General features: G+C 37.2%; 1 protein-coding gene and 1 long non-coding RNA gene across 2 annotated transcripts; both read right to left on the bottom strand.

Annotated features, from left to right (window-relative positions):
- Positions 1-8,216: 8,216 nt before the first annotated feature.
- LOC137385614 (uncharacterized) lies at positions 8,217-9,301 on the bottom strand. The gene is made up of 3 exons (XR_010977785.1): positions 9,224-9,301; positions 8,940-9,035; positions 8,217-8,541 (listed from the first exon to the last, which is right to left on the bottom strand). It is a non-coding gene; the product is annotated as an uncharacterized lncRNA (long non-coding RNA).
- A 35-nt stretch (positions 9,302-9,336) lies between these two features.
- LOC137385505 (serine/threonine-protein phosphatase 6 regulatory ankyrin repeat subunit B-like) lies at positions 9,337-13,052 on the bottom strand. Its single transcript, XM_068071978.1, has 3 exons — positions 12,374-13,052; positions 9,677-9,772; positions 9,337-9,380 (listed from the first exon to the last, which is right to left on the bottom strand). Exons 1-3 carry the CDS (start codon positions 13,050-13,052, stop codon positions 9,337-9,339), a joined length of 819 nt encoding a protein of 272 aa, XP_067928079.1.
- Between the last annotated feature and the right edge of the window lie 7,021 nt (positions 13,053-20,073).

Raw genomic sequence — 20,073 nt, forward strand, 5'->3', positions numbered from 1 at the left:
CCTATTTAACTATGTTAATAAGTCTTTGAAATTTGTAGACAATATCCTAAACCTTACCCATCTGATCGGATAATACATAACTAGACAAATTAATTTGGCCTAAAATTGCTATTAAATCCTGATAAGCCTATTTTATTCAAAATTAAGACCGGCCAACAAAACGTTGATAAAGCCGTGCAACTGAGAGTAGAACCATTAAGTTGTGCGCTTTTCACAAAAAAAAACGTGCACATTTCACCAGTCTATGGCATTGTCCAATTGCCAAAGGTTTCTAATATCTTCCGTTTTTAATATCTTGCAAAAATATTAAATTCCCTTGTTCTAATATAATTTTAATTATTAATTTTAATCTAAATTATTATTTGATTTTATAAAAATATTATAAGATTTAGTTATAAGAACCAGAAATTCCCCTGTCATACAGCCCATGACCAAAGTGATATTGGAAAAAAGAAAGGGTAGGCTACTGATGGTTGAGAAATGCAATATTAGCAGTCAAATGGCACTGCAGTGCAATAGGATAACTGCAATGGTAGCTGTAATGTACTGGGTGTGGGTGTTATTATATATTATTATATTATTATATACGACAAACAACAATAATGAAAGGAAAAGATTATATGTTTATATTTCTCCCCCTGCAATAGGAGAAATGCAATATTGGCCAATATTAGAAGTAAAATGCACCGATATTATTAGAATAACCAATATTATTAATATAGTAATAATAGAAAACCAATGCACAATTTTGTTTACAATTCCAAACGTCATAGCTATCAATATCAAGAAGTTGTGATATTTATATAGATTGTTAGAAAATCTATTTAAAAAAGTGTTTGGTCATGACAAGCAGCAATAATGAAAGGAAATGATTATATGTTTATATCTCTCTCCCTGCAATAGGAGAAATTCAATATTAGAAGTAAAATGCACTGATATTATTAGAATAACCAATATTATTAATATAGTAATACAGTAATAATAGAAAACCAATGCACAATTTTGTTTACATTTCAAAACATTATAGCTAACAATATCAAGGAGTTGTGATATTTATATAGGTTTTTAGAAAATTCATTTAACAAAACTATCTAGAAAAAATAATAACAGTAACATACTGCCCATCATCGATGTTGTTAGTGTAACTATAAGACTTCAATAGTCGTCCAAGCTTATAATTAAATATTGTAATAATCTCATAAGAATCGTTACAAAAAATATCATCGTCATTTCCTTTACTTTCACTGCTTTGGACATCAGTTAGAATACCAAAGTAATCAAAAGTTTCCAAAATGTCCGTTACTTTGAAATCGGCAAAAAAGAAACGACTTCTGTACTTCTACGTTAATTACAGAAACCTTCGGCAATTCGACAATGCTATAGACTGGTGAAATGTGCACGTTATTTTTTTGTGAAATGCGCACGACTTAATGGTTCTATTCTCTGTCACTCGGAGTTTCGCTTGACGGTCTTAATTTTGATAAAAGTAAGGCTTGGCCGGTTTTAATAAAGATTTTTGGCCAAATTAATCTGTCTAGTTATGTATAATTTCATCAGATGGGTGAGTTTTAAGATATTGTGGTAACCTTTCAAAAACTTGGTAACATATTTAAATAGGTTTATATGTGTTTTGTATCGTTATTATACTTTAACAACTCTACAAAAAATGGTTAAATTTGTTGATGAGATTTCGATGCAAGGGTTTGCGACGTTGTTGATGAATAATTTTTGTAACTTGTGTGCACATGCATTTATCATAAAAACTCTCAAACTTCGATCCGCTCGTTTGGTCTTGGGATAATCATTCGAATTTATTTATCCTAATGTTTTGTAATAAACGTAGACTGTTTGAGGCGCAGACCAATTTACACAGGTTATCAGGCTATGTTTTATTTGTCCAATTACCGAAGGTTTTATTAAATTATTCAAAACGTTAGCCAAAACTTTTTACATCTCATGTACAAGCTAGAGCCAAACTACAGTGGCCCCTTTATGACGAGAACATTTTTTGATTTTGCTTCAGTTTGCAGAAAACTTCCAGACGGGTGAATTCTGATGCTCGCTTTCTGTTACAGATCGCTATCAAAACCATTCTACATTCAAAACAACCAACTTTCAAACTGTGTATATTACACAGAAGCTTGCCATTTTACTTCTAATATTGTATTTCAGAGATACATGTATAATAAACATATTTCATTATTGATGTTGTTAAATTACATACAGTACAGTAGGTTAGGCCTACAGCTTTAATTTTTTATACAACCTTTAGTTTTGCATAATTGACTTTTTGAATTTAATTTCAAAACAACTTGACATCTGCCACGGACATACAACTTCCCAGAACACCATGTCATCGCCGACGCAGTGGCCGTCCACGTGTTTCTCAATTATTACAGCTCAATAGAGGATAAATAGAAGGTCCTCACAGGAACCATCAACATCAAATGCTAATGTTCAACAACACAATACTCAAATTAATAACAACAACTCATCTGATTCAGAGAATTCTTTAGTAGATGTTGTAGGTGATGTAAATGACATGGACTTGGCAGTCCCTTTGTTTCCAGATGATGATGATGATGATGCTCCCTTAACTTTATTTTATATCATCTCAAACAACTCTTATTTACACTATACTCTGTCAATTCCCGCTGACAACTACTTTTTCAACAACCAGCAGTACCCTTTCTTTTTTCCATTATCACTTTGGTCGTGGGCTATATGACAGTGTAATTTCTAGTATTGTATATGTATAGGTTATTAACACTGTGATGTACCTCCTCACCTTTTTTCTTTCTTTACTTTCTATTGGCTTATAATAGTAAGTGGTTAACAAATAAACTAAGTTTTAAATTCTAACTTTTTCTTTTTCATTTACCTTTCACATGTGCAAAAGCATGTAAACAAATGTTAAACTACTACAGAGTACATTGTGGTAGATGTGATGTATTTTTACTTATTCTTTATATGCATTCATTGTATTTTTCTTTTCATTTAGCATTTGTATTTACCATAGGTCTTCTGTCACAATGCAACCACTTCACAATTTTACAATATTTAACACGAGATTGTAACTCCAAACCATTGTAAAACAAGCCTGTCAAGGGAGGACAACTTGTATCTACTTACTAGATATGTCAATCATCTATGCTAACCTCTGTGCTGTGTTATACAATGTTTACAATGCTTATTGACAGAATAAATGACACGATTTTAGCAAATATCTTTCTATGACTGAAGGTAATTCAGTCTATTAAGGTGCGTCATGCGTAAACATTGTGTTGAGTGAGTGCACTTTACCTGTTGCACAATATGGTTTGGAATTATATTCATAACAAACCAATTCCAGTTTGTGAATTCCTTCTTTTTGTACCAAACAGCATGAAGCAAATGCTTCAAAATGGCAGAATGTCTCCTCTCCCTTCTATGAATGAAGGTAATTTAATCTACATGTATGCTTTAATACCTTTGCTATAGGAATGTTTGCTCCTCATCTGGTATTATATATAGTAGCAGCCATAACAGGTGGCTGTAGTGTGTGAACCACTTAGGTAACTAGTCATGGCTGGCTTCAAAGCTCTGATAAAATGAAGCACATGTCAACTGCAACTACAACGCTGCCTGATATCTTATCATTTAATAAACAAAACTCTCGACATTTAGACCATTATGTATACAGTCTACCTCAATGACTGTCTTATCAGAGCGTTGCAACACCCATAATGCCGGCTGTTGCCAAGAGATCGTGAGAATAATATATTTTATCTGAACCTTTCTCGTCAAGAATTCCACCTTATCACGCCGACAGGAAGGAGCAGCTTCTAATCCATTTAAAGGATACGGGACAGCAGTCATGTCTATGTATTTCTCAGAACGTTCAATTTTAACCTGGAATTTTTCATGAAACAACCTTCAAGTTTTATTTAGTTTTAAAAAAACCAGACTTGTTTTTGTTGGGTATGAGACATACATGTATCTTGTAACTTATAACTAATGATGCACTGGTTGACATAGCCTCAAGTCATCAACAAACTCCTCATGGTTTATTGAACTAAAGGCTAATTTACTACCTCAAATTTTAACCTATTAAAGATGTGGTTGCGTCAAAAAATTTGATTTAATGAAATTAAGGCTACAATTTGATGCCATTTTTGTCTTTGTAGACCAACCCTGTCCAGAGATATATGCGTTTGAATGAAGCCCTCTTTTAAAAAGCTCACGTTCCAGCGGGTGCTTCTTTCGTAACGTCACAAGCAATATATCTGATAAGAAACCATGAGCGATAAATATGAGGTCGCTTCCTTAGCCAATCATCAACGCGAAATTTTTATATAGGCCATAATAAATGTTATCACGCGTAAAACGCGTTGTCTGTGATCTCAAATTTAGGGATTTTACTCTATTATTAAATCGCATAGACATCGATATTTACTAAATTAATTAACATCGGTACTTTAATGAATTACTCAATCGACACATTTTATTGGCGAACAACATCATGTAATTGTAAAAATTGCTGTAAAGTTACTGCGAAGGTGACGCCGAGTTTTTTTGGCATCAGGTAGTTAAAGTTCTACGGAGGAAGATCGGAGAATGGAGGTAAATTTATCGTTTACTTTGAGTCTCCTATAGAGTTTCCTGTTGAGTTTACATTCAGATTATATTTCCCTGTTTGAGGCTAAAATGTAATTTCCTGCGCGTGCGAGATACGTATGCACAGTGAGTTCTTGACGGCTTCTTTTTAATCTTTAGCATCTAGCAATACAATGGCTTAGATTGATGAATATACTAAAGGTAATACAGTCAAACATGGATAACTCGAACTTCAAGGGACCGAGCAAAAGTGTTCGAATTATCAGAGCGTTCAAGTTATCAGAGCACTGTCACAAGTCCATATATTTACTTATTTATTAGTAGATACATGTACATATACAAACTATAATATTGTGTTGGATTGAGCCACCAACACGTAGCGGCGTACAAAACGTCTTACACTACAACAAATCACTAACCTCGGGTAGCACTGCGTTAGGCCGAGTTACCAACACGCAGCGGCATATGGAATGTCTTATGCTACAGGTAACAAGTCACCAACTCGGGCAACCTTACGTTAGATCGCGTCACCAACACACAGCGGCGTACGAGACGTCTTACGCTATAGGCAACGCAATTGCTTGTCTCTAGACAGGGGTCGACCTCTGGTCGACAGGTCGACAGTCTACAGCAAGGTCGACAGGGTCGACAGCCAGTAGAGGTCGACAGGTCGACAGGTCGACTTGTCCTGATATACCGAGCAGCGCTTAGAGGCAAAATGCCGAGATACTTGCGATAAATCAAGTAATTCTCCTTATCAGAAAAACTGAAGAGAGAGATGGTTCATGGAACAACATGTATTTCAGAACGAAATAATAAGGCTGATGCCTTCCTTTATATACTATAACATATGCAAATTAGGAACATAAGGCCAGCCCACGAGGGCGTAGCTACTTCGGAAAAAGATAAAAATAAAATAGGGCACAACTCCCTATATAAAAAAGCATTATTTACGTGGTGGCAAATCCACCACAATATAAATCAAAAGCACAAATGGCTTGTTTCAAATTTAATGCTTCTAATGTAAAGTTTAAAACGTTTTCATGAAAAAGTATAGAGATTTTTCTATCACTTGAGATTGGTTTGTTGTTTGAGGTGATGTTATTGCCAGGACGTTTTTCAGATTGACATTGGCAAAACTTGATCGTTGTTGAAATGCTCAAAAGAAAAGACATTTTTTTCTTTTGGGGTTTTACCCACGACCAATTTTGCCATTTCTTCTTGAAGTTTATGCAGATTACCTTACTTTACCTGGGATTCGTTAAGAGCAACACTCCGAGGCAGTTCAATTAGAAGTTTTACGAGGTTTTACGGTACATTCTATATCACTCACGCTTTTTTAATAGATACTTATTGAATGTACACACGTATTCTGTGTTTAGGTCAAACGATGAATAGTTTTTTGTAGCTCAGACAACGTATACGTTTAATTACACCAATTTTAAGACGTTTTAAACATTCAACATTCCGACGTTGATTCAACACGGAATCAACGTCGGAAAACTATTCATCACGGGCTAGCCGGGTCACGCACTCAAGGATTTTCGCCACGCACATACAAAACACCATGCGATTTTTGTTTTGTATGTGCGTGGCGAAAATCCTTGCGCGCGTGACCCGGCTAGCCCGTGCTGTTCATTGTATCGCAGTATAAATCAATTTTCACCAAACTTTTAGAAAAGTCGTTGACAAAAATATTTTGCCGATGGTGGTAATAACGACGCTTATGAATTACGAAAAGATGAAGTTTACCTCTATGGCTTTGAATAAAGTGATTTTCTAAAGCGATAACAACCGTTTCGGTAGCCGTTGGGCAAAAAAACAGTTCGAATTAACAGTGTTGAGTTCGAGTTATCTATAGCAATTTATCATTACGTGGGAACGGACCAAAGGAAATGTTCGAATTAACCATGTGTTCGAGCTATCCGTGGACGAGTTATCCATGTTTGACTGTATTTTAATACTCATTAATACATGTAATAATTAATAAAACTATAACTTTTTGCTATCACTAATCATCGTTTTATGCTTTTTTATCGGTTCACCTAGCTACATTTGCTTCAAATTTTCTGTGGCAGTTTTATCTAGTAAATTAGATTTATGATTTGACTTTAGATGTTCACTTTTCACATGTAGAAAGTGAAGAAAATCGATTGATCAATGCAAATCTTTAACTTCCAGAATCAAAGCTTCGAATCATTGGCTTGGCGTACTTGTGCCTTTGTTAAACATTTATTCGTTTTTAAAATTACACTCGCAATCTATCAAACTCCCAATTTGAAAGCTTTCAGTAGATACGCTTTAGAATGACATATCTATGAATGACATATATTTATTGCATTTGTTTTACTGATTACAGGATGTTTATGTTGTCTCACCAGCCGAAGCAGCTTTGTCAGTGTGGAAACTGCCATAAAGGAGAAAGAGAGACTTGAATGTGTGCTGCATAAACCATGATGTTTTGTTTGAGTTTGTTGCTGTAGATGAATTTGTCTTATTGTATCAGCTAAAACTATGTGAGTGGCCACGACTTGATAAATATTTTTAATAAAAGCTTTATGCCGAGATGACAATCTTTTTGCTTGTAAAAATTATATAATGAAATTATATTGTTGAAGATAATGCAAAACATGATTTGCAGAATATTGTAGTGAATTGGATACGGTATATGGATGTCCGCAGAACTGGAGAATGTGAGTTCAAATCCAGTTTGCAGTCGACTTCTCATCCTTAAAACTCTATCTCTATGTATATTCTTTTCAAAGAAACAGCTTGCTTATTTTACTTACGGTAGTAAGAAGCTAGTTTTCAGTGTGGGCAATGATATACAGCCCCGCCCCAAGGATAGGCGACAGACATAATGTGGGCGGGGCTTTTGGGAGGCTGTATATCGTTAGTGTGGGTAGCGGCGGAACTGTGCTGATACAAAGACCTTATACTACATAGTTTGCTTGACAGAATTAACGTAGACCGTTAGAATTGGTAGTCGGTACTCAAATGTTTACACAGCATTTGGAGAAAGTGAGTAAGACAAATTTTCAATTTTCGTTATTTGAGGCCTTTGAAACATTCATAATAATGTATCTGTAGCGGGGTTTAAAATTTATTCTAACCAACATGAGCAAATACAAAATAAAATATATGCCAATGGAGCCGCGTAGGACTAGACTTTTATCGCAAATAGCCGATGTGAATACGAGATATATTGACAGATAAATCACGTGTGACATCATTTTGGGCAAGTCTGGGCATGTTTTTTTGGCCTGAGCGTTTTTACCGTGACCAGATTTTTTCGATTTCAATCTTCAAATACCTTGACAATGAGATCGCCTAACACAACAAACAACATATCAACTGATAGAGAAAAAAATGCTTTCTTTTAAGATCAACTCAAAATTGACGCAACCACATCTTTAAGAACTATTAGTCATGTTCATCAATTCGACATCATCGCTGCCTCATGTAGCGAAGTTATAAGTTTTGAAATAATTTACTTATATAGTGTGGTTGTTTAAGAAAGTCTAACAGTGCAATATTTACGGATGAAGAGACAAAGTTGAAAGAATAAGTATATTTAATCAAGAATAAGAAATTACTAGCAGGGTGTATTACAATATAGAGAACAAAATATGATCACTTTGATGATACGTTTCTATTGTATCCCAATACACTATAATAGGCGTGCTCTTCCGGCTCGAGGGCCGGCTGGTCATTTCTCTTTCAGCTGGAATTTGGCCGGTTCGGATAAAGTCGTCTTATCGGTTTGGTTTGTCCAAATCATAGTTCACCTGACACCTTTAGTGTCTGTCTGGGTAAATTTTTAGTTGCAGCTACCACACTATCAACTGTCTGGGTCGTGACATTGATTTTCTGTACAATTTGTATCACCTGGAGCCTGTAGGTATGCAGCAAATTGTTCCAGCCTCCTCTGAGTTGCAGACAATTCTGAATAAACAGATATTTCTCATTATAATTAATGTATAAACAAGGGTTACTTTTAGTGATGAGCCGAGAGAAATCAATGACAAATCTCTATCAACATGCTAAAGGCAGTCTAAAAGTCAAACTGCCGCCATTTTGATTGAACACCATGAGCTTATTCAGTAAATTCTCACTTACTATGTAACTCAAGCAACATCAACATATCCACATAAAGTTACCAGAAGTGAGCCATGATTGATCAACAACAACCTTATAGAATCAGACTTTCAGAGCAATACCACAGCTAGTATAATATATACTAGTTGGTATTTTATAGGTTACTAGCATTGGATGATACTAGAGACTCAAGATATGAGGTGGAAAGTAAATAGTCTTATAGGGCTTATAAGGAATAAAAGTACCTGCTCTCCGCTGTCTAGCCTCTTCCTGCACTAATGACAACATCCTCTTGCTGTCCTCCTGTAGCGTTGTTACTTGCTGTTTAGCCTTAAGCAATGCTATAAAAGGGAGGGTAAAAACCGTCTGTTACATGTGCGATACTGTTACTGCTTATATTTGTGCTTGGATGTAAATAGATCTGCCTACCCTGACTCTGACATGCATAGCCAATTACAGAAGTAACTGATTTCTCTTCCTCAGTACTATACTAACAATGAACTAGTGAAACAATAATATAGGAAGTTACCTTCTGCCTGCTGCTTATTATGTCTCTGTAGAGCTGAGACTTTCCGGTTGCTTTCTCTCTGTAGAGCTGAGACTTTCTGGTCGCTTTTTCTCTGTAGAGCTGAGAGTTTCTGGTCACTTTCTCTCTGTAGAGCTGATAGTTTCTGGTCGCTTTCTCTCTGTAGAGCAGAAAGTTTCTGGTCACTTTTTATTTGCAGTGTTGTAAATCGTTGTCTAGCGTCATCCAAAGCTGCAACAGAGTGAAAAAATAACTTGCTGATAGATATACAATACTTTTGCTGCTCACATTTCACAATGACAGCAGGTGCTGAATACAGTGGTGCTTGGATGTACCTTAGCACATTTAAATGCTAACAAAGCTTTGATATGCATTGTTAATTGCATAAGCAACAGACTTCTCCCCTTCAGTACTATACTAACAATGGACTAGTGAAACAATGACATAGACAGTTACCTTCTGCCTGCTGCTGAGTATGTCTCTGTAGAGCTGAGACTTTTTGGTCCCTTTCTATTTGCAGTGTTTTTATTTGTTTTCTAGCATCATCCAAAGCTGCAACAGAGTGAAAAAAGAACTTGCTGATACACATGCAACATTTGCATTGCTAACACTTGACAATTCCAGCAGGCAATGAACAAATCAGTGTGTATATGTACCTTTGCACATTTACCTGCTAACAAAGCATTGATATGCATTGTCAATTACAGAAGTAACTGACTTCTCTTCTTCAGTACTGTACTAACAATGGACTATTAAAACACTTACACAGAAAGTTACCTCCTGCCTGCTGCTCAGTTTTTTTTGCAGTGTTTTAATCTGTTGTTTAGCCTCACCCAATGTTACAAAATAGTGAAAAAAAATCTTCAGATAGTACGTAAAACCGAAGAAACACAGATGGATGTAAAAGCACAAAAAGAAGAGGGTGTAGAGACAGAAGTGTGTAAAGGCAGAGTTGTGTAGAGACAGATGGGTGTAGATGCAAAAGAGTGTAGTGACAAAGGGGTGTATAGGCAGAGGGGTGTAGAGACAGAGAAGTGTAGAGACAGGCACACGCAGAGGGCTTGGCCGATATGGGCGGCAGAGCTCAAACTTGAGCCTCGAGAGGCAAGCTTCAAAAATCGGCTTGATCAGGCGGGCTAACTTGGTGGATATTCTTGTAAGCTGGTTGAAAGGGACAAATAAGCTGATTGACAGATTAAATGTGAACGCAATCGACTCAAATACTTGGCCGCAATAATGCGCAATCGTAGATGAATTGGCAGCATAAGAGTGTGACTGTTTGTTGGCTCGGCAATAGTGGCCAGGCTCGCGAACAGGGCAATTGACTCTATAATTTGGCGACCAGAACGTATGACCATTGTGTGCCAAGCGACAGTAGCAAGTAATTGTAGCCAACTTGGTGGTGCAACGAATGATTGTCATCGACTCAGTGTTAGCTCAGGGCAAGCAAACTGGCGTGGCCAGGCGGACACAGCCATATGCAGGTAGACAAAGACACCAGCAGACACGGCTGGCAAGCTGGCGCGGGCAGGCTGCTAAGCATGCCAATTTTCTTGAAAGGCGAGGTGCTGTGCGATACTATTAGCAGTCGTCCTATTCAGCTAGCCAGAGGCTACCTATTTGCTTGAGCTTCTTGAGAACTGAAACTTGCTGCATACACGCACTTGTACCCTCCTCGAAGGGGTTTACCAGACAATCATTTGATCAACAAGAGTTTGGTACACAGTTTGGTGTACCGAAAAATAGCGGTAAAAGTGTTTAGTTATTCCTACCAAGCCAAACAAGAGACAATATCTGATGTGTTAACGATAAGTGTGGCTCGAATAAAAGCTAATAAGATAGTAAAGCTCATTTCACTATCCACCAGTCTTACTGGCATTAAGGTTGCAAGCATCTGGTAAAATTAAACTTGCCGTTTGGTAAGGAATTCTCTAAGCAGTCTCAGCATAGACAAACATAGGCAAACAGTGAGACACAAGCAGGTGCAGGCAGGTAGACTGAGGTGAGCATGACCAAGCCGAGTACTCGGTGTGCTATTGACCTAAGTCAAAATCAGGCCAACATTGTTTAAAATAGTTGTAAAATCTTGTAGTTATTGCCTGTCAAGCAAAACATGACATGACCTGAAGTTTGGTTTGAATAAAATAAAAGCTCATTTCACATCTACTAGTCTTATTGGAATTAAGGTTACATGCATCTGGTAAAATTAACCTTGCTGTTTGGTAAAGAATTCTCTAAGCCGCACTAGCAAATATGAAATTCTAACAGAACTCAGCACCATACTAGCTGTTCCTGCTAGCATCTGCCTTAGAAAATTGAACCACACATTGTCTTAGAGTTTGTAAAATAAGAAATAGGTAATCTAATTTTAATCTTAATGTCAAATAATGGTATTGTTATAGATTTAAAGCCTGAATATTGAAGCAAGAGGCTGCCACAGTATGTACTTTAGCCTGCCATCCGGTTTACTATTAAACATGACAAAGGATAAAGTCATGTTATGTTAAAAACTCAAACTGTTTAACAATGAAAATGCTGTGGATAATCTACAGCAGTGTAAAACAGTGTAAAAGTTGGTATATATAGTATTATTTTTTACTTTCCCTAAAAAACTACTGCATAGATGATTAGCTATTCATAAAAAAGTGTACTGTTTCACCTCCAACTTCAGCTTGAAGGAATGACTCACTAGTCTACCACTACATGCAATAATCATAGTATTATTACTATTGTGTTAAATTCTTCACATCTCAAGCATTTCAAAATACAGAAATATTAATAGACCCTTTAGTGTGGAACACGAGAGCCAAGCTACTGAGTCTGCCACAAGGAGTTAATATTTAAAGAGCTGATAACATCACTACAATTCTACCAGTTTTGAATATTAATATTAATTTAAATACTCGGACTATAAACTGTTCAGCAGGAGGCTGAAGACAAACAGCACTCTGTCTATGCAAGAATCAGTGATTTCAAAGAGAAATAGATATGCAATTCCCCAGGCTATGTCCAAGGGTTCAACAGTAAATGTATACAATGAATTAATTACTAATATTTAGTTTAAATTTTTTGGAGAAAGTTGCTGAGACTGAAGAGTTTAGCAGTAAAATAGTTCAAGTGAGTAGCTGGTATCACACTGTATAACAATCCTACCTTCTACTACTGGCTCCATTGGCCATCTTTTCAACAGCTCTGATGATTCCTTATTTCCCCTGAACAGAGCTTCCTCCAATGGAGTCTTCTGGTCACGATTCTTTATGTTGAGGAGGGAAGAGGCAGTCACTAGAGACACGGATCTTAACATGACTTTCAGAGCAGTTGTCTCTCCATTGCGTGCTGCATAGTGTAGTGGAGTGTAGAGAATGTTATTCTGTATGTTTAATAGGAATTCTATCTGTAGGGAGGAGAAGTTGTTGAGGAGGGACTCTATACACTTGTTACTTCCACACCATGCAGCCACTCCTATAGCTGTGGTACCGTATACATTCTTCTCAGCTACAAACTCGTACTTCCTCTCATAACTCACCGTGTCCATCAATAACTCTACATACTCACTGTATCCCCTACATGCAGCAATGTGTAGTACGGTCCATCCATCCTTCCTCTTCATCCAGAGCAACTCGTCTGCTGTTTTTCTAAGTGGTGAGAGAAGCAGACGACATGCTTCTGTGTGTCCTTCGTTTGCTGCTACCATAATTGCTGTGTATGAGTCATGCTTGATAGTAATCAGTAACCTCAGTAGATCAGCTGGTTGGACTGTTTCTAAAGCTGCCTTCAACGCACTAATATCCATATTTCCATCTCTAACATACTCCTTCAGGAATCCTTCCATGTTTAACTGTAATGTATGTACTGCACTCTATTAGCTGCTGCATACGGTAAATTATGATAGGAAAATGGGTACAAAATGTGACTCAAATGCTGACTTGGAAATCTGCCAACCATAACAGAGTGGCTGCGTGTGAACCCTAGATATTTACAGAGTATAAAAATAAGGCCAGGTATGTCATACTCTGGCAAAGCTGAGAAACATGAAATATCTGTAGTAGGGAGTGTTTGTTGGTCTGATTATGACTAAGGAATGAGACCAGAGCCTCCTGACCTTAACTTAACCTCACTACATGACAGACTCTATGAGTCTCCTCAGGGTAGAGAGTGATAGTCTCAGGAAATCAGAGTTATATTATAATCACACTGACTCAATGTCTCTCCTCATCTACTCTACTATTCCCAGTAAGTAGGCTACAATATCAACAGATGCTAATATAAATATATAAATTATACTTACCTGCTGCTATACTGTTTGTCACCTGCTCTGATTACTACAAGCTTCTTTATACAATGTAGCTTGTAGCTGGTTATAATAATTTTATCTGTCTCCTGATTGGCTGAGCTGAATAAGAGTTATTCAAACAGTGATACACGATGAATTTATCAAATATTGTATGAAGGAACAGGAGCTAGTTGTTACTGCAGCTTCATGATTGGCTGGTTCTACAGCCTTGTACTTGGCTGGATTCACTTGCTGTTTATCATTTAAAGTGAAGTTTACCTGCTTAAAATGGCTAAAAAGAGGCACTTAGAAAGTCAGCTATGAGATTTTGCTAAATATTCGTAATTTCATATAATAAGATAACTTGAGTAAGTATGTTAGATATCCCAGTATATCAGCAACTTACATACTTGCAATGCTGAGCTAACAACAAGAGTGCATAACTTATAGACACTTGCTAGCCAATTTCACTCGTAGTAAGTTAGCTAAAGGCAGGTAGGTGCTAGTCAAGATGTACTAATCAAGGCTACTGTTTCTAAGATAAATCCCACAAAACCAAAATCTCAGCTTAAGGGCAGATAAAAAACAGCATTGAGGTCAGGATCATTGAAAGCTTGTTACACTTTTCAAAGACACATGAAGTTTTGCTTGAAATAAGGATTTGTCTGCCCATTGCAAAAGGTAGTTATGGTTGTGATAAGGTATGCCTGCATAAATCAATAAAGTTAGGTATCTTTAGATTTACTAAAATTACAGCTAAATCAAATATTTGTTGAACAAAAGTTTAGGAGCCCTGTTTCTTGCTATACATTTAAAATGGACAATACCTTCATCTGCTATCAAATGAAAAATCTTTTTTTGAAGATTCCACAGCATTTATTTAGTGATAAAATTGCAATGCTAACATTCCTCTGCAAACTTATTAAGTATCTTCATAACGTTTAAGATGTCTTCTATGTTTTGTATCATGTAAAATAAAATTTAAAGACAAGATAATATTTTGAAAAGTTGCCAAACTGATAAACTACTAGTTCCGCAGCAACTGTCATGAAGAAAATAGAAGTCAAGCAACTCATGACAGCCAATCACTACTGCTCAAGTAGTGCTAATTGCACCGGCTTTGTGGATTGTGGTGCTCATCGATTAGGCTGTTGTGAATACTCGGCAAACTATCGAAAAAGTTTAAGCGTTTCAATTTTTCCCAATTTGTTCGGGTCACCTTGGTGATGTCATCATTTTACGATGCTAGTAGTAGACTAATAATTGCTGAGAGAACAATGCTGACATATGAATATATAGTGTAAACCAGCCTTTAGCTATTTGAATCATCTAGTCTTAAAGGTTGACTTTCAACAAAATTCACACTACCGTCATTTGATATGAAAAGATTCACCATGTCTTACTCTGTTGTGTTGTAGGTGCAAAATATGTGGAAAGGTGATTACAAGTTCTTCAAAGCTCAAAAACGAACAGAAAATCGCAGCCACATGAGACCGCCGTAGTTTGGATTCTCTTTCCAAAACGGCTCAAATGGGATGTAGTTGTGAGAGATGGTTTTTGTTTACACTTTCTTGCAACATTATTCATCGAAATATTTTCACAAAATAATATACTTCACGCATTCAATAATACTATGTCTATTGTTCTTACACGTCTATTTTATTGTCATTGTAATGCTGTAACTTTTAGCACTGATATCTGATAACTTACCGTAAAATCGTTAAAATTTTTAACCCTAGCTCCAAGGAGTACATATCATTGTCTGATAATCATGATGAGCCTGTTGGTCACCTGTGATAATCGAAAAGTGCTGCAAAAATTATTTGCGAAGTATTGGGTCACATGATCAGATTACGACTTGACGATTGAGTAATGCCGAAACAAAACTGTAAAGTAGCAAGCATCTATATTTGATACGGGGTCTTCGGTAAAACCCAAAGTGTTTGTCATAAACTAGTACTACGATAAGTTTTATATTGAGCTTTTTATTGGCCTTTCAATTTACGTGAGAACATACGTGACAAGGTGATAACCAAATTTCGTGGTTACGTCATCGAAATAAAGATATTCCAATCTACGGCGGCTTTTCATTTTTGAGCGTTTAAGAGCTTGTAATCACATTTCCACATATTTGGCACTTACAACACAACAGAGTAAGACATGGTGATTCTTTTGATACCAAATAACTGTAATGCGAATTTTGTTGCAAGTTAACCTTTAACTAAACTTTTTACATGGAGACAAGAAACAGATTGTTATTAAACTTCAGATAGAGTGAACATATTAGAACTTTTGGAGCCAAACTCTATGAATTTTGGTCAGCTAATCATGTGAAAAGGCAAGCTAGCGTTAAGTGAACACTATGTATTGGCATTCACACCAATACAAGTGTGACAAGTTGTGTGACCAACACAAGTTGTGTGAACACAGCTTGTCTAACGATCAAATTTGGCTATAGTAAGTGCAATCAGCAAGCGTTTAATAAATTTTTTGCAATCAATTTTAATTTCAAGTTAGATTTTAATTAATGAAATGAAGTATTTTTGTATTTCAGCTATTTTTATTATAGAAATCTTGGAAGTAACATAAATTTTTAACACGCTATTATAGGCTCAAGGATGCAAATTCTAATTTGCCTGCAGAGACAGATCGCATAGACTCAGCGGGAAAGGAAGTTACTAGCACAGCTTAACAATCTATTTTCTACAATAATGTAGTCTAATGTTATTTTAGTAGTGAACAATTCTAAATTGTAAACTGTATATCCTCTGACATACCATGGAAGTCAACTTACTCTGTCATTCAGAAAAAGTTCCTCCCGCAGACAACATAGTTTCATACGAGCAAAGTACAGAATAATCCCCATGTATAGTCAGCATACATTGTCAACCTTTGGTTGGGTGTATCTAATCCTCAAATAGTTATCGAAAATTAATAATATTCTTGATGATATCAAACGTTTTATCACCGGGAACCTAAAATTACAAAAAAGATGGATCTGTCCTAGAAGAATTAGCACGATTGTTGTTGTACAGGAAGTAATTCAATGGACATTAACTGACTCATAGATGAGGTCAATGTTTACATGAGTCACAAGTCATCAATGTGGTTTTTTGACCTTACTTGAACCCAGATTAATCTGTTATTGTCAAACTATTGTTTTTACATCTCATGTGTATATATCTTCTGGTAGAATTGCAAATAAATCAGTTAGTCAGCATACACCTGAGAAGATATTTCCAGCAGGTTATGGGCCCAGTCATAGCGGCTTATTAAATCGACTACTTTACTATTTATTACTGAACTGCATCAAGCATGGCGACTTGTGAAGAAAAGTTAAGTTTGGACAAGCTGATAAGGAACAACTACAGCACATGGAAGTTTAAACTACGACACCTGCTAATAGCTAAGAAGCTATGGGAATTAGTGGATGGGCCTGCTAAAGAACTGACAGAAGCAACAGCCAAAGCAACCTTTGTGAAAAAGACTAGTCAGGCTATGTAGCCGATGGTGCTCTCGGTAAGCGATGATCTGCTATACTTAATCACTACCTGTGATAAGCCAAAAGAAGTGTGGGACACCCTACAAAAACATTTTGTGCGGGATACTTTAGCAAACAAACTATTCATCAACAAACAATACTTTCGAGCGTTAATGAAAGAGCGCTCCTCTGTGGAGCAGCATTTAAAGTTTATGAAAAAATTAACTGATAAGCTAGCAGCAGTAAATGCTGTAATATCTAAAAAAGATCAGATTGTGACTCTACTGGGAAGTCTTCCAAAAAACCTATCCACACTAGTGACAGCACTGGAGGCTAGAGTGGATACAGGCCTTTCGACGGGGTATGTACAACAGACAATACTAAATAAAGCCCAATGCCAGGATGAAAACCATTTTAAAACTCAAGGTTATCATTACCAGACTTTGCTAATCTTGCCAACAAGGGAAGGCAACTCAAAAGCAAACGACAGAACCGCAACAGGAAGTGCTACGGATGTGGGAGTCTATATCATCTGAGATCAGACTGCCCAGAACTGAAATCGAACGTTGGTGGTTACGCTCATCGACAAAAACACGTTGCAAAGCACGCTGCAGATGATCAAGCTGAGAGCAGCTCTGACTCAGCGTTCACCATACAAAACACTAACGCTACTGACAGTAAGATATGCAAGTGGCTCATTGACTCTGGAGCCACGAGTCACATGACACTTAACCAGAGTATATTCTAAGAGTTTACAGAGTTTGGAAAGCCTTTGAAGGTAAGCCTTAGAGACGGCCATCAGCTGGATGTAGTCGGCATTGGTAAGGTAGAGGTCTACACCACTGTAAGTTGTAACAAGTCTAAACCAAATACTATGTATGATGTACTCCTCATCCCTGCAATGAAGGTGAGCCTGTTTTCCATGCATTCAGCAGCATTTCATGGTGTTATCGTGCAATTCAACCACTCTCGCTGTTGGCTGAAGAACAAGACTGGCCAGGTCAGAGCCACCAGAACTTTGATTGACAAACTCTATTATCTGGACACATGTTTCAACAAAGTACATGCTTCTGTAGCTTCAGAGTTATAGCATCAACGCTCAGGGCATGCAAGTGCATCTGTCACGGCAAATGCTAGAGACTTAGTGACAGGAGCTGATTTGTCTACTGTCAAAATAGCTGTGTGTGAACCTTGTATTTTGGGAAAAATCTCTAGAAAACCTTTTTCTAAAGATGGTATTGTTAAGTCTAGTAGGTGACTAGAAATAGTACATACTGATGTGTGTGGCCCAATGAAAACAAAATCCATCAGTGGTAGCCAGCATTTTGTTTCTTTTATTGACGACTATACTAGACATGCTTTCTTCTATTTCATGCGTGAAAAATCTAAGGTATTTTCTAAGTTCAAGGAATTTCAGGCTTTTGCTAGCAATCAGGCTGGCCAGGGTATTAAGATTTTACGTAGTGATAATGGTGGTGAATATATTGGGAAAGATTTTGTAAACTATCTATCATCTTGTGACATTCTACATCAGCTTACTGTGCGGTACTCGGCTGAGCAAAATGGGGTAGCGGAGCGCTATAACTGAACCATATGCGAATCTGCTAAGGCCATGGTAGCGCAAGCGAGGCTGCCAAAGCGTTTCTGAGCAGAAGCCATTGCTAATGCAGCTTATGTTAAACATAGATTACCCACCAAGGCTACTAGTAAAACTCCTTATGAGCTGCGGTACAAGCGCAGACCTGACATTAGTCACCTTAGGGTGTTTGGATGCGCAGCGTTTGCCCATATTCCAAATCAGCTAAGAGGCAAAATTGATGTCAAAGCTGAGCGCATGATCTATATTGGATATAGCATCAGAAGCAAGGGGTATAGGCTGTACAACCCCACAACTGACACAGTAGTGGTGCATTGCGATATTGTGTTTGATGATTCAAAGTTAGGGCTGCCCAGTCAAACAGATCTATCTGATCAACCACAGTCACGTGATGTAGATGCAAGCCTAGACCCAATTGAAAATGGCACTGAAAATCCAACAAGCAATCCGTCGTTCTACTCGTGTTCATAAGCCACCTGTAAGATTTGGTATTGATGAGTACACAAGTGCTTGTGCTGATTATATAGCTATGAAAGCATGTGACGCACTTGAGCCCCGCAGTTATTCCGAAACTATCTCAGGTTCTCAGTCTAAGGAATGACAGGCAGCTGCTGATGCTGAGTATAAGTCATTAATTCAAAATGAAACCTGGGATTTGGTGGAGCTACCAGAAGGGCGTAAAGCGCTAAACTGTAAATGGGTTTTTAAGTTAAAATATGATAGTGAAGGCAGGGTAGACAGGTTTAAGGGTAAAGTAGTGGCTAAGGGTTGTGAGCAAAAGTATGACATCGACTATGAGGAAACTTTTGCCCCGGGGGTCAACTTCCCTTCTCTATGAGCATTGAGCACTGATTTCACATGCTGCCTCCCACAACGTGCTCATACACCAAATAGATGTTGTTACCGCTTTCCTTAATGGCAGACTTGAAGAAGAAATATACATGAAGCAGCCGGAAGGGTTTAGTCAAATGGGCTCTGAAAAATCGGTATGTAAATTACAGAAAAGCACATACGGGTTGAAACAACCACCTAGATGCTGGAATGCAGTTTTAGATGATTTTTTAAAACAGCAGGGTTTTTGTCAGTCAGGTGGAGATTAGTGTGTATACATCAGAGTGCATGATGTTGAGAAAACTATAATTGCCATGTATGTCGATGACTTGGTTATTGCAAGCAGTTCTGAATCCGAAATGTGTGCAGCCAAAGAGTCCCTAGCTGCTAGATTTAAAATGAAAGACATGGGAAGTCTGCAGTATGTACTAGGTATCAATGTTGTGCAAAATAAAAATGCTGTATGCCTGAATCAAGTACATGTAACTTACATTGAGCAATTCTTGAAGAGATTTGGGATGGAAGCTTGTAAACCAGTAGCTACACCAGCAGCAGTAGATGTTAGGCTAGTTAAGGAGGATGGGAGCAAGCCAGTTGATCAAACTGTGTATCAATCTATGATAGGCAGTTTGCTGTACTTAGCTGTTGCAACCCGGCCTGACATATCATAT

The sequence above is a fragment of the Watersipora subatra genome, chromosome 1 (genome assembly GCF_963576615.1).
Source record: "Watersipora subatra chromosome 1, tzWatSuba1.1, whole genome shotgun sequence".
In the NCBI taxonomy this organism is placed as follows: domain Eukaryota; kingdom Metazoa; phylum Bryozoa; class Gymnolaemata; order Cheilostomatida; family Watersiporidae; genus Watersipora; species Watersipora subatra.

Excerpts from the sequence above, each read along its gene's own strand:
- LOC137385505 (XM_068071978.1), bottom strand. The coding sequence starts at position 13,052 with ATGGAAGGATTCCTGAAGGAGTATGTTAGAGATGGAAATATGGATATT. Across the intron at positions 9,773-12,373 it reads AATGGAGCCAGTAGTAGAAG|CTTTGGATGATGCTAGAAAA; the intron begins GTAGGATTGTTA and ends ACTCTGTTGCAG. Across the intron at positions 9,381-9,676 it reads TACTCAGCAGCAGGCAGAAG|AGAGAAAGCGACCAGAAACT; the intron begins GTAACTGTCTAT and ends TCTGCTCTACAG.